Source organism: Canis aureus, chromosome 29 (genome assembly GCF_053574225.1).
Source record: "Canis aureus isolate CA01 chromosome 29, VMU_Caureus_v.1.0, whole genome shotgun sequence".
NCBI classification, from domain to species: Eukaryota; Metazoa; Chordata; class Mammalia; order Carnivora; family Canidae; genus Canis; species Canis aureus.
In genome coordinates, this window is record NC_135639.1 from 31,487,266 (window position 1) to 31,499,632 (window position 12,367).

Genomic DNA, 12,367 nt, shown 5'->3' on the forward strand with positions numbered 1-12,367 from the left:
CCAGGCTCTCACAGGCCTCCTGGGGGGGAAAAAAAATGCCATGGGTCCCTTGGGAATAACCAACCTCTCCCAGGTACCCTACCTATTCTTGTTCTTTTTGGTCCTGAGGCTGAGGGGAAGGAGCACAGATTTGAGGGTCAGAGAGAACCCACCTCCAGCTATCACCATTGCTAACTCTCTGTACCCTTGAGACAGGCAAGTCACTTCACCTCTTAGAGTCTTGTTTCCTTCCTGGAAAATGGGGATGTTTATGGCACTTTTGTCATTGTGTCTTTAGGAGGCTAGAATTATGAAACTCAATATGAGAAGAACATTTAGCACTGTTCTTAGCACATGTTCAGCTCCATAACTGGCATTTAGTAAATGCTGATTCTTCGCCCCCGCTTCACTCTCCCACCTACTAGGGAGCACCTTCTTCTCCCCTCAACTCCAGGGCTTTAGCTCCTGTTGTAACTCCAAGTACCGGGGCCAGGTGGATCAGAAGTTGTCCACTCCTGCCCTCCTCTGCCTGCTGCACAGCTGAGTATCAGTCTCTGCTGCTTTTGCGCCCTCAACTGCAGCCTACAGCTAACCTTGAACCCGGGCTGTGCTCACGTATCCTTACAGGTTTAATATTTTTGCCTCTCCCCACTCCTTTCGCAGGAGCCAAGCACATCTAAATTTACCAACCCTTCATGCTGGCTAATGCTATGTGGAATCTCCTTTCAAATGCCAGCCCCTGAATCCCCCTCCTGTCCACTACTAATAAACCTGGTCATGTTCAAATCTGGCACAGTTACAAAGCCCTCTCATGTCCTCTGGCTCTCGTCTAGATCCCTTGGAATAAAAGCCAAATCCTGAAAATGGCACCAGATGAGCTAACCCTCCAGACCCTCCACTGCTCTCTGGCCTCATTGCCTACTACCCTGTTGCTCACCCATTCCATTTCACCTACCACCTCCCTACCACCAAGCACACTCCCACCCCAGGGCCTTTGCACTTGTGTTCCTTAGTTTGAAAAGTCCTGCCCTAGTCTTCTGTAGAGTCTCTCCTTCACTCTCTTCAGGCTTGTGCTTCTCTATCTCCCACGAGACAGCAAGCCCTTATCCCTAGCATTCACTGTTCCCCTCACCCTTATTTATTTTCTTTATTATTATTTCTTTATTATTATCTTTAAATATTCAAGTCAGTTGCCAAAAAGCAACTGACTTGAATATTTAGTTGACTATTTGCTTATTGTTTTCTCCCCCTACCCTCCATCAGGATATAATTTCCATGAGGTCAGGGTAGTGTTTGTTCTGTGTTGTATCCTGAGCAGCAGAAACAGCATCTGGCGTGTAGCAGGTGTTGGATAAATATTTGTTGAATGAGTTAGTGCCTAAACAAACCCATTGCCTCATTTTGTCTTCAAAACAAACAGCCCATTTGACAGATGAAAAACTGGGAATGCCCAAGGTCTGAGCCACAGTTACACAGCAAAGACAAAGCTAGTCCCGGAGCCTGGGCTTCGGGCTCCCCGTCACTCCACACATGCCACATTCCTCTGTTGGCCAGCAATTTTCATACCATCAGGATTTCCCCCGACCTTTAGCCCGAGAGGAAATGATATCACAGCTGGAAGAATACCCAGAGGCTGGGAGCTGGCCGCCAACGCCCCAGCAGCTGCAGGGAGTGTGAGCGGATTCCGAGTTGGCAGAAAGGCAGGGGACCGGGCGGGATGGAGGCTCACAAAAATGTCAGCGCACGCCTGGTCTCCCGCCAGTGTCATAGGTTGGGCCGCGGGGCTGCAGGGCCATCTCCCTCAGTTGTCTGGGGCCAGGTCACCGGGTCACGTGTTTGGGATCCCACCGAGTCATTGCAGGTCGTCTATGAGCTGTGTGGCCCAGGAGACATCATCAGGCTTCTGACTGGGGGACCCCGTCCTGAGCCCCGAGCTTTCCATATGGGCTGACAACCTGAGGCTAACCATTCTGTGTCTTAGCATTCTCCTCCGTAAAATGGGGTTGTGTCTGCCGCAGAATGTTCCGATGAGGGTCAAAGAAGATACGGAGAGACAGCTTTGCAGGCTGCAAATTTCTAAACAAATGCAAGAAATGATTTTGTATAAGCAGATTGTCCAGTAGTTGCTTTGATGTGGTTTTGTATGTGCAATAGTCTCTCCTGGGCATAGGCTTTGCCCTCAGATCTGCTCCCCCGTGTCACAGCCCACCCAGTTGTTCAAACCCCAAAGGTGGGAATCCTTGGGGACCCCTCTCAATCCCTTGTATCTAATCCATCAGCCTCCCTGCTTCCCTGCCTGCAACTATATTCCTGATGTCCCTGTGGATCCCGCCTCCCTCTCTGCCTGGTTCCCCCTTGTCCACTGCCATCAGTCCCTCCTTGTGGGCCACATCACATATTTAGGGGCAGCACTGACAACAACGTACGCCTGCATTCCACACCAGGGGACCCCGGAAGGGAGTGTCCTGTTTACATTTGGGCTTCCTAATGGGGGTGAGGGTGAGGAAGCTGGCTTCGGGTTGACTCCGGGATTTGCCTCTTAACTCTGTGTATTTCACTGCATGTACCCTGGAACTGACGGGCGGGGGAGAGTCAGATATTTCTAACTTGTGAATCATGTGCATGATTATGAGAAAGCAGGTTCTTTTCTGCCCTAGCATCTAGAACGGCGCCCGGCATGCGCGGTAGGCACTCAGCCAACTCTGTTATCGAATCCTTACCCATCTGCCAGGGATCCTGGTCAGCCCCCAGGCGACCAGGTTTTCTCCTTTATCTCTTGGTGCTCCGACAAGGGAGGCTGACGTGTCCTCACGCTTCTGTTCTTCCTGGTTCCTTCAGGTGGGCTCGAGGAGCGGCCGCGTGAAAGCTGGCAGAGTGCTGCAGCCGCGAACGCCAGCAGCAGCGAGGAAGCTGGAAAGGGTAATGTGGGGCCCTACCAGGTCTTTGGGCCTTTTTTTTTTCTCTGTGTTAAATTCCACATAACATAAAATTTCCATTTCAACCATTTTAATGTGTGTAACTTAGTGACATTAAGTACATTCACAGTGTTGTACGACCATCCCGCTATCTCGTTCCAGCATCACCCCAAAGGAGATCCCACACCCACGAAGCAGTCATTCCCCCTTTGATACCTCTTTTTTTTTTCCATTTTATTTATTTATTTGAGAGGGAGTGAGCGAGAGAGAGAGAGCAAGAGAGAGAGAGAGTGAGCAAGAGAGAGAGAGCTTGAGCTCTGGGAGGTGCAGAGGCAGAGGGAGAAGCCAGCTCCTCGCTGAGCAGGGAGCTTTCCGTGGGCCTCCATCCCAGGATCCTGAGATCATGACCTGAGAGGAAGGCAGACGCTTAACCATTGAGCCACCCCAGGTGCCCCAGCTTTGGAAACCTCTTATTCCACTTTTTACTTTTTACTTTCTATCTTAGTGGACTAGGAGCACCGAAGTCTGTGGGAATGAGGGAGCGTGTCCTTTTGTTGAGGACAGACTGGCTACCAAAGAAAGCCCTAGACGGGTGGCGTTTGGTTGCTCAGGGGCTGTATGGTCTTCAGCTAAACTCTGCCATTGAGGCTCATGACTCTTCTCACCAGTGCTTGGCTTGTGAGTTGCAGCCCCCAAGAGCAGACAGGAGGGATCATGAGTCCTTGGAAACTAGGAGTCTGACAGAACAAGTGCGCATGGGAGGCAAGGAGAGAAAATAAAGCTGGGATGGAGGCTGGGGAGGAGGACGTAGCCCAGAGACCTTGAGGGCTGCAGGGGGAGGATCAGGTGAGGCTGTGGCCTGCTGTGGGCAGGGCCACCTGTGAGCAGGTGCCTGCCTGGAAGTGTTGTCTGCTATCTGCACACTGATGCTTACACATGGGTGCTGTCCTGTCCCGGTTCTAGCCTGGAGATTATGGATGGAGGTGTCTCCCTGGAAGCATCACTGCCGGCAATGGCATTTCTTCTACATAAAATAAATGCAGAGCAAAGGGAATAATTTATTTTAATTGAAGTATAGTTGACAGTGTCAAAAGGAATATTTTTTAGTCTCTTCTAATCTATAGTCAGATGCATTATCCATTGCCTCACTGACCCTGTCAAAAGGAATAATTTTTTTTAATAAATTTTTATTTATTTATGATAGTCACAGAGAGAGAGAGAGGCAGAGACACAGGCAGAGGGAGAAGCAGGCTCCATGCACCGGGAGCCTGACGTGGGATTCGATCCCGGGTCTCTAGGATCGCGCCCTGGGCCAAAGGCAGGCGCTAAACCGCTGCGCCACCCAGGGATCCCAAAAGGAATAATTTTTAAATGCCAGAATCCTTTTTTCAAGGATGGCCATGTAGGAATAAAATAGAAATCATTTGCCATGTTTTCACTTTAATGCTGTTTTATATTTGCCACATAAATATGCATATATATAATTTCACACAAATGCATAAATGTAATGATATCATCATATCCCTTTTAAATGTTTTTTTTTTTTTTTTAATTCTTTTCCTGGGGGATCCCTGGGTGGCTCAGTGGTTTGGCACTTGCCTTTGGCCCAGGGCGCGATCCTGGAGTCACCGGATCGAGTCCCACGTTGGGCTCCCTGCATGGAGCCTGCTTCTCCCTCTGCCTGTGTCTCTGCTCTCTCTCTTTCTCTCTCTCTCTCTCTCTCTCTGTGTCTATCATGAATAAATAAATAAATCTTTTAAAATAAATAAATAAATTTTTTTCCCTTTCATTTGGCTACCTCCCTCCCTTCTTCTTTCTACATACTGCTCTTCTACCCTTCCCCAGGTAATGCAAGCTGATGACTTTGTGTGCATCTTCCATATTTTTCTCATGCACATGTATTTATATAGACACTTACATAGGGATATAAACATGTATACAAATACAAGCTTCATCATTTTAAAAAGTGGGATCATATTCAATATGTGTTTTTTATGAATCATACTTTTCTCATTCAGCAGTACATCATGGGAAACCCCTTTAATGCACTTGTGATAACTTCAATTTATTCTTTTTTTTTTAAGATTTAATTTATTTATTCATGAGAGACACAGAGAAAGGGAGAGACATAGTCAGAGGGAGAAGTAGGCTCCCCACGGGGAGCCCAATGTGGGACTCGATCCCAGGACCCCAGGATCATGACCTGAGCCAAAGGCAGATGCTCAACCACTGAGCCACCCAGGCGTCCCAACTTCAATTTATTCTTTTGAATATTTTGCAAAATATTCCTGGCATGGATGGACCATAATTGATCCAATGATTCCCTTATCAATTAACATTCACCTCATTTCAAGTTTTTGTCACCACGAGCAATGCTACAGTAGACATTCCTGAACGTAGATCCTCACACGCTTGGGATGTTTTTAACAGGTGTTGCTAAAATGGGCTTCAAAGGGTAAAACCATTCACATTTCCATAGCAACTTATGAATGTGCCCCTTTCACCATATCCTCTCTAGCACTAGGTGCTATTAGTGTTTTTAATAATGTAAACAGTAGTGTATTATTACTGGATTTGGATTTCCCTGACTGCTGATGACTGAGCATCTTTTCCTGCCTTTGCCAGTGATTTAGGGGTATACTTCTGTAATTTTCCTCTTCCTATCTTTTGCTTATTTTTCTGTTGGGTTGCTGATCCCCCTCTTATCAGTTTGGCCTCTTTTAGAGAAGAGCAAATTCATTAGCTCCCATGCACCCACCTCCTCCCCCCTGATTTTGATAAATGTGCATTCATTTCTCTATCTCACAGCATGTTGCTGGGACCATGTGCAGGGCTTCCTTTAAAATCTGTGGTTTCCTGCTTTGCTTTTTCAAAGTATTTTGACTTGTGCTTTCTTAGACTCCCCAGACAACTGGTCATCTCAGTGGCACTTCATTTTGGCCACAGATGACCAGCACTTAGTGCTAACAATGGAGCATAGGGTGTGAGGATGAAACTAGAGGGGTTTGCTATCACCGCAGTGATATAGATGCCACGCCTGATTTTTTTTTTTTTTTGTTCCTAAGTGATTTATTGTTGCATAAAACCTCTCCCGAACCTAATGACTACAGTGATTTGTTATCTTTCATGATTCTGTGGGTTGACTGGGCTCTGTGGGGTGTTTCGTTGGCTGACATCAGCTGGGTCACTCACTTGACTGGGCTGGGTGGCCCTGGGTGGTCCAAAAAAAGTTGTAATCACATGTGCCTCCATGTGGCTCTTCTCTCCACATGGATTTCCATTTAGCTGTCTAAACCGAGATTTTTTTACAGTATGGTAGCTGGCTTTTCAGAGGGAAGAAGCAGAAGCCACCAGTCCACTTAAGGCTTGAACTCAGAGTACCCAGAATGCTACTTCCGCCAAATTCTATTGGTCAAACAAGCCAAAAGTCCTGCCCAACTGCAAGAAGAAAATAGATTCCACTCCTTAATGTGAAAAACAGCATGACCTCACAAGGATAAGAGCTGTGGCTGTATTTAGAGACCAGATCCTGCCTTTTCTCTGCATCTTACCTGCCAACCAGCAATAGACATGTCAGGGTTCTTAGTATTTACTAATCTGTTGGTATAAAATGACTCAACTGAATAAACCTAGACAGTCAGACACACTTGGGTTTGCACCCCAGCTTAGTCACTTAGTAGCTAGTACCTCATATAAGTGTTCATATGAGGTTTGGAGAGAATTAGAAATAATATTTATGCAAAGTGCACAGCCAAGTGTCTGGAATTTAAGAGGTGCTGGACGAATGTAGCTACTCCACTTTTTCCTCTCTACCTCCACCTCCAAGAACAATATTATCCAGCATTGGAAGTGTATCATCCACCTCTGGACTGGGATTCCACAGCTGTTCAACAGCTGCACAGAAACACAATTAAGGGAGACCGGAAGAAATAAGGGGGCTGCAGCTCATTAACATTCTGCCTCGGGTATGTTGGCTTGTGCATGATACCCACACTGCAACAAGAGATTTTTGGGGGACTTTTTAAGGAGGACAGTGAATGCATGCCCCCAGCCACCATGCCTTATACCCCTAACAGGGTCTAAATCTGTAGTCTGCAGACCCTCCAATGACCCTGTTTGTTTGTTTTTTTTTTAAGATTTTTTTATTTATTTACTCATGAGAGACACAGAGAGAGGGAGAGGCAGAGACGCAGGCAGAGGGAGAAGCAAGCTCCATGCAGGGAGCCCAACGTGGGACTCGATCCGGGTCTCCAGGATCATGCCCTGGGCCGAAGGCAGGCACCAAACCGCTGAGCCACCTGGGCTGCCCCCGACCCTGGTTTTTTGGAAGAGGATAATGTTAAGGTGAAGCCAGTCTCTCCACTCGATATTGTAGCAGCAGATGGGCAGGGCCTTAAGCATCCTGGGCAAGCCTGATGAGGAAGGAGACCCTTGGCATCCTCAGAGGTGAGCCGAGGGCAGGCTGTTCTAGTCCGTCCCTCCAGCCTTCCCTCTTTCTGATTCACCTCTCCAGGGCCTTGTCAGGCGCCAGCATGGGTGCCTCTTGTTTTTGTTTAAATTAAAGATAAGACAAATTGTGTCAATCTCAGATTCCCTTTTAATCATGACCTGACCCCCTCCCAACACCCCTAGAAAAAGAGACCGCCCAAGCAGGAGAAAGGATCTGAGGGAAGCCCCTCCACTCTGGCCCCTTGGCTTCAGCAGCGATTTTATTTCCTGGCATTATGTGGCTCCCCTCAGCCCTGACCACAGGGATTTGTGCTCCCAGCTTTGGGAAAGGCTGGGGAGCTCATAGAATTGCTCGCTCAGCATTGCCCTGGCAGACCATTTGGTCTGAAGAGTCTCCCTCCCTTGGAGATGAGCGCTCAGCATGCATTTCAGGGCTGCTAATAGGATTAATGAAATGGAGTGTGTAACCGCTCCTCCAATGAAGCTGTGACTATTCGATAGAGCCCGATTTCCAGAACCATATGCATAGGAGAGAATGGACCTTTCACTCCCAGTAACAGTTCCTAAGGGCTTTGTGCTGTAGGAATCACAATGGAATCTTGTTTTACCAGAGACCGCAAACTTGGGTACAAACAGAGCTACTCAGCACCTGAATCCTCGAACGTCACCAATGTCGGTGTATCTGGGTGGAACCACTGGACCTAACTTTAGGCATTCTTTCCAGGCTGTCCTCACATGTGGACTTGCTAGCAATTACTGGAGCTCACATGGAGCCCTTACCATGGCAGGTGTTTGACATTCATTACCTGGTTCAGTGTCCCCAACACGAGCATGCAGCAGGAAGGAAGATTCAGAAGGCAAGAAGAATAGCTTATCCAAGGCCACACAAGTAAGCAAATGGCAGCGTTTATCTTGAGCCTAAGTCTCTCGATCTTAAACCCCTTGCTATTGACCTTTGGGCAATAACAGTGGTTCTCAAACGTCCCTGTGCTTTTGAACTACCTGAGAGCTTTAAAAACTCACATGCCTGGACTCCACTCAGGTTAGATTGAGTTGCAATTTCAGGGCAGGGGGCAGACACCAGAATTTTTAAAAAGCTTCCCAGCTGATTCACATGTGCAGCTGGGTTTGAAAACCATCACATAGAATAATCCAGCCTCCGCTTTCATGGAGGGGCTATTCTTTAGTCTTTCAAGGTTCACAGGCAAGCTGCGATTTTGCCCACCACCCTGGGGTGGGGGTAATGCAGATGGCTGGACTGTCAGGATGTTTGCTTCCAGTGTGGGAGTGACCAATTGAATCATGGAAAATTCCCAGTTCCTCACTTGAGAAGGCTGGGGTAGGCCTGGTTCTATTGAGGACACGCCTGTGCCTTCAGCTGGAGATGAGACCTTGAATAGCTATGGCTGCTCTGCTTTTTCACTGAGGATAGGGTCTGCTCCCAGAGTCAGAGAATGGAAATGGACTTCATTCCCCAGCCTGCACCCCCCCCCGCCCCCCCGCCAGTGTGTTAAATCCTTTCAAATGCCCCTGAGCTCCTCTTCAAATGTAGGACTCTTGGCCATAATAAATAAATACATCCTTCTATGTGGACTCTGATTCCAGATAGTAGTAATCCAAGAAAATCCAATAATGACAGTTGCATTAAGATCCTTCTTCCAGGCTAAGCAGAACATCTGTTTAGACATATTTTTAATCGGCAAATGCTTCCTGTGTTGAGTCCTCGGCAAATTAAATTTCTCACTGGACCGAGGGGGAAGCTGTCATTCAATAACCCATCTCTGGAAAATTACACCCTAGTCTCTTTCCAGGTGCACTTAAGATTTTCCCATGCTGACTCGGCTGCATACTGGCCGTAGCAATACTGGGTCACATGTATATATAGCACAGCTTGTCTGAGAAACACACAGTATCTTAGTGTTGGTCCCTTGAATAGAGAACTATTTCTGCCCGTTCTCCAAAGGAAAGTTGGCGGCAGAAGAAAATTAAGAGACTTGTTGAAAACCCTATGGGAAATGAATAACAAACTTCCACTTGCTACATCCCTGCCTGTGATTACTTAAGATGTGAGGATTCTCAGGATTTAAACATTAAAGGTGTTAGGGCTGCCAATATTTTGGAGGGTTTCTGCCACAAAATTGTTTGGACTGTTGGGATGTTTATTTTTAGAATAACTCATCCATTCTTTAATTAATTCATTCAAAATACAAAAGCAGTGAATGCTTACCACCAACCAGACACTGTGCTGGGCATGACTAGAAGGATGAACAGGCCAGCCACAGTTGCTGCCCCCAGGGAGTTCCCTACCCATGGGGGCAACTCACATTTGAATGCACTTGGAGGCAATTTGTAGCCTAGGGTTGGGATGGCCAATTAGAATATCTGGAGAGCCCAGCAGCTAATGTCAATGGGTGAAGTGGGCTAGATAAGACAATGGGAAGTAGAGGATTCCAACAATCAGGAAAACATGTACCTTGGCTATGGCCTGCAGGTACTACTGAACTCTTAGTGGGTAGGAAATGATGGAAAATGGGCCCAATGTTGCCACATCTTTCTGTCTTTAAAGAAAAACTAGAAAATCTGGATTCTTATGTGAAATCCCATGATTTTTAACAGTTGGCTTCTAAAGTGGTATTAAAACACAACAACAGCAAAAAACACAGTGTGAGCCAAAAGCGTCCAGGCCAAGCAAAGCACATCTGTGGGTTGGGCTTATCCCAAGAATTGCAGGTGTATGACTTCTGATCTAGAAATTCTACCAGTAAAACAATTATTTTCATGTTTAAAAATGTATTACATGACAGCCTTCTTATTTATATGACCAACTGCTTTAGTAGGAACCCCTATACAAAAACAGAACTGCTGGAAATAATATATAACCTTCCCACCATCCCAAATAAAAGATACAGAGTTAAGATCAAAGGATAGACAGGGAGACTTCCATAATCAAGAGAATAGGGAATACAAATTCATAGAATTAAGCTTCAGGTGGTGGCAAGAATGTGCAGAGGGCATTAAAATTGGGCTGGGATTTTAGGGACAGGAGGCTGATGTCTTCATGCCTATAAATACAGGAGATATGGCTTTGGTCCCTTGTGAAGCAAGAAGTGAATGCTGAGATCTTGCATAAAATGAACACCATCAAAGGGCTTCATACTCATTAAAGAGAGAGAGAGAGAGAGGAAAAACTCTACCTAGTGGCTAAGAGGAGTAGCAAGAAATCTTGGCTATCTTCCCTGGGTTTTAATCTATGTGTACGTAAAAATATATATATATATATATCTATAAGAAACTGAATCCGAAATCCTGTTCCCCATATAGGTATAAGTTCTCCAATTACATTTCCTAAATATGGAAACTCTAAACTTAGAAATTAACATAAAAATTGATCTAAGACCCTAGAATCCCAAGAGCCCCCCAAAAACAAAAAAATAGGGTCACACTCATAATTGATGGCATTTGGGACTCCTTTAGAAAGGAGTGATCATCCCTAAAAATAAGCTTTAAATAGAAACATTAGAAACGCAAAAAGTTAATCCATAGAGGAGAGTCAGCAGAAACAATAAATTGGAGATTTAGTACCCAAAGATACAGGAATAATAGAATGATCTGAAGGAGATAAAATAAGTATGTATAACAAAAGAGCCAATGGAAGAATTTGAAACTATAGTGGGGAAGAGAAAAGAATGGCAGATTTAGAAGCCACTAGCTAGGGCTTTTAGAAATGATAACTATATTATTGAAACTGGAATGGGATAAATAGCATATTGAACATAACTGAAGAGAGGATTAGTGAAGTAGAAAATAGATCTGAGGAAAACACACATATTTCTCCACTGAGAGATAAAGAAAACATGGAAGAAGGTAAAGGGACAAAATAGATAAAAAGACACTGTTAAGTGTGTAATCAATAGAAATTCTTGAAGATGAGAGAACTTTCAGAGAGAAACTGGGAAAGAGAATGCAGTGGTCAAACAGGTGAGGAAGTAGGATTTTCCACAGTTGAAGAATTATACTAAGTCCCAAGCAGAGAATTCATACAAATCCACATGTAGACAATTACAACGATGCTGAGGAATACCAAAGACAAAGAACAAAAGAAGGAGAACACAACAAAAGATAAGACAGGTAACAGGTGAAGGAATATACCATTAAACTATAAGGATACCTTCTGTTGGTAACAATGAAGACCAAAAGACACTGAAATACTATCTTTGAAGTGCTGAGGGAAAAATATCTGTCAACTTAGAATTCTGTACATTCCTAGCTAAACTTAGTTTTCACAGTGTGGATAAAATAAATTGAGCGAAGATGAAAGAGAGTGAGGATAAAATAAACTGAGAGAGTTTATTGTCATCATGAAAGAATAATAAAAGATACATTTCCAAGAGGGAGATTTGGGGTGCAAGAAATGGCAGTAAGCAAGGAAATGGTAATGTAAAGGTAGATATAAATCTGTATTGCAAACAAACAGATCATTGATAATAGTGACTAATTTGGGGTCTTAAAAGCAAGTAAACAATTACATGAAAAATCAGGTTTTAAATTATTTTTAATTGTTTATAAATTAAAATATTTTAATTATTTTAATTATTTAATTGTTTATAAATTAAAATACTTTAAGATCCTTGTATTCTCAGAATGAGAATGGAGGTACTGATTTCTTTAGAGCCATCTTGTAATTTGATAATTCTCTGTACTTGTTAAGCCCAGTACGAATGTTAAAAATTAAAATCAATACTAAAGAATAGAAAGGAGATAATGGAAATAAAAAGTAAATATAGAAAAATATCTTAATCCTACAGAAAGCAGTAAAGGAGGATAAAAAAGCAAAGAGAAAAATAGCAAATAATGCACACACACACAAAGGAGGAGATAAGCCCAGGTATGTCAGTTATAAAATAAGCATAATTCACCTGTTAGATTCTCAGATTGAACAATAAGGGAAAAAATATAGGTATTTGATGTTTATAACAGATATACCTAAAATCTAATTATGATTATATGCAGAAATCCCCCAGAAA

At 44.4% G+C, this 12,367-nt stretch overlaps 1 protein-coding gene across 2 annotated transcripts in view; it reads left to right on the forward strand.

The window, feature by feature from the left end:
* Positions 1-12,367, forward strand: part of TLL2 (tolloid like 2) — a 121,709-nt gene that overhangs the window by 47,149 nt on the left and 62,193 nt on the right. For both annotated transcript variants that reach the window (XM_077878169.1, XM_077878170.1), the window contains exon 3: positions 2,818-2,898. In XM_077878169.1, the coding sequence (XP_077734295.1) occupies positions 2,818-2,898 (81 nt within the window). The remainder of the gene's footprint in view (positions 1-2,817; positions 2,899-12,367) is intronic.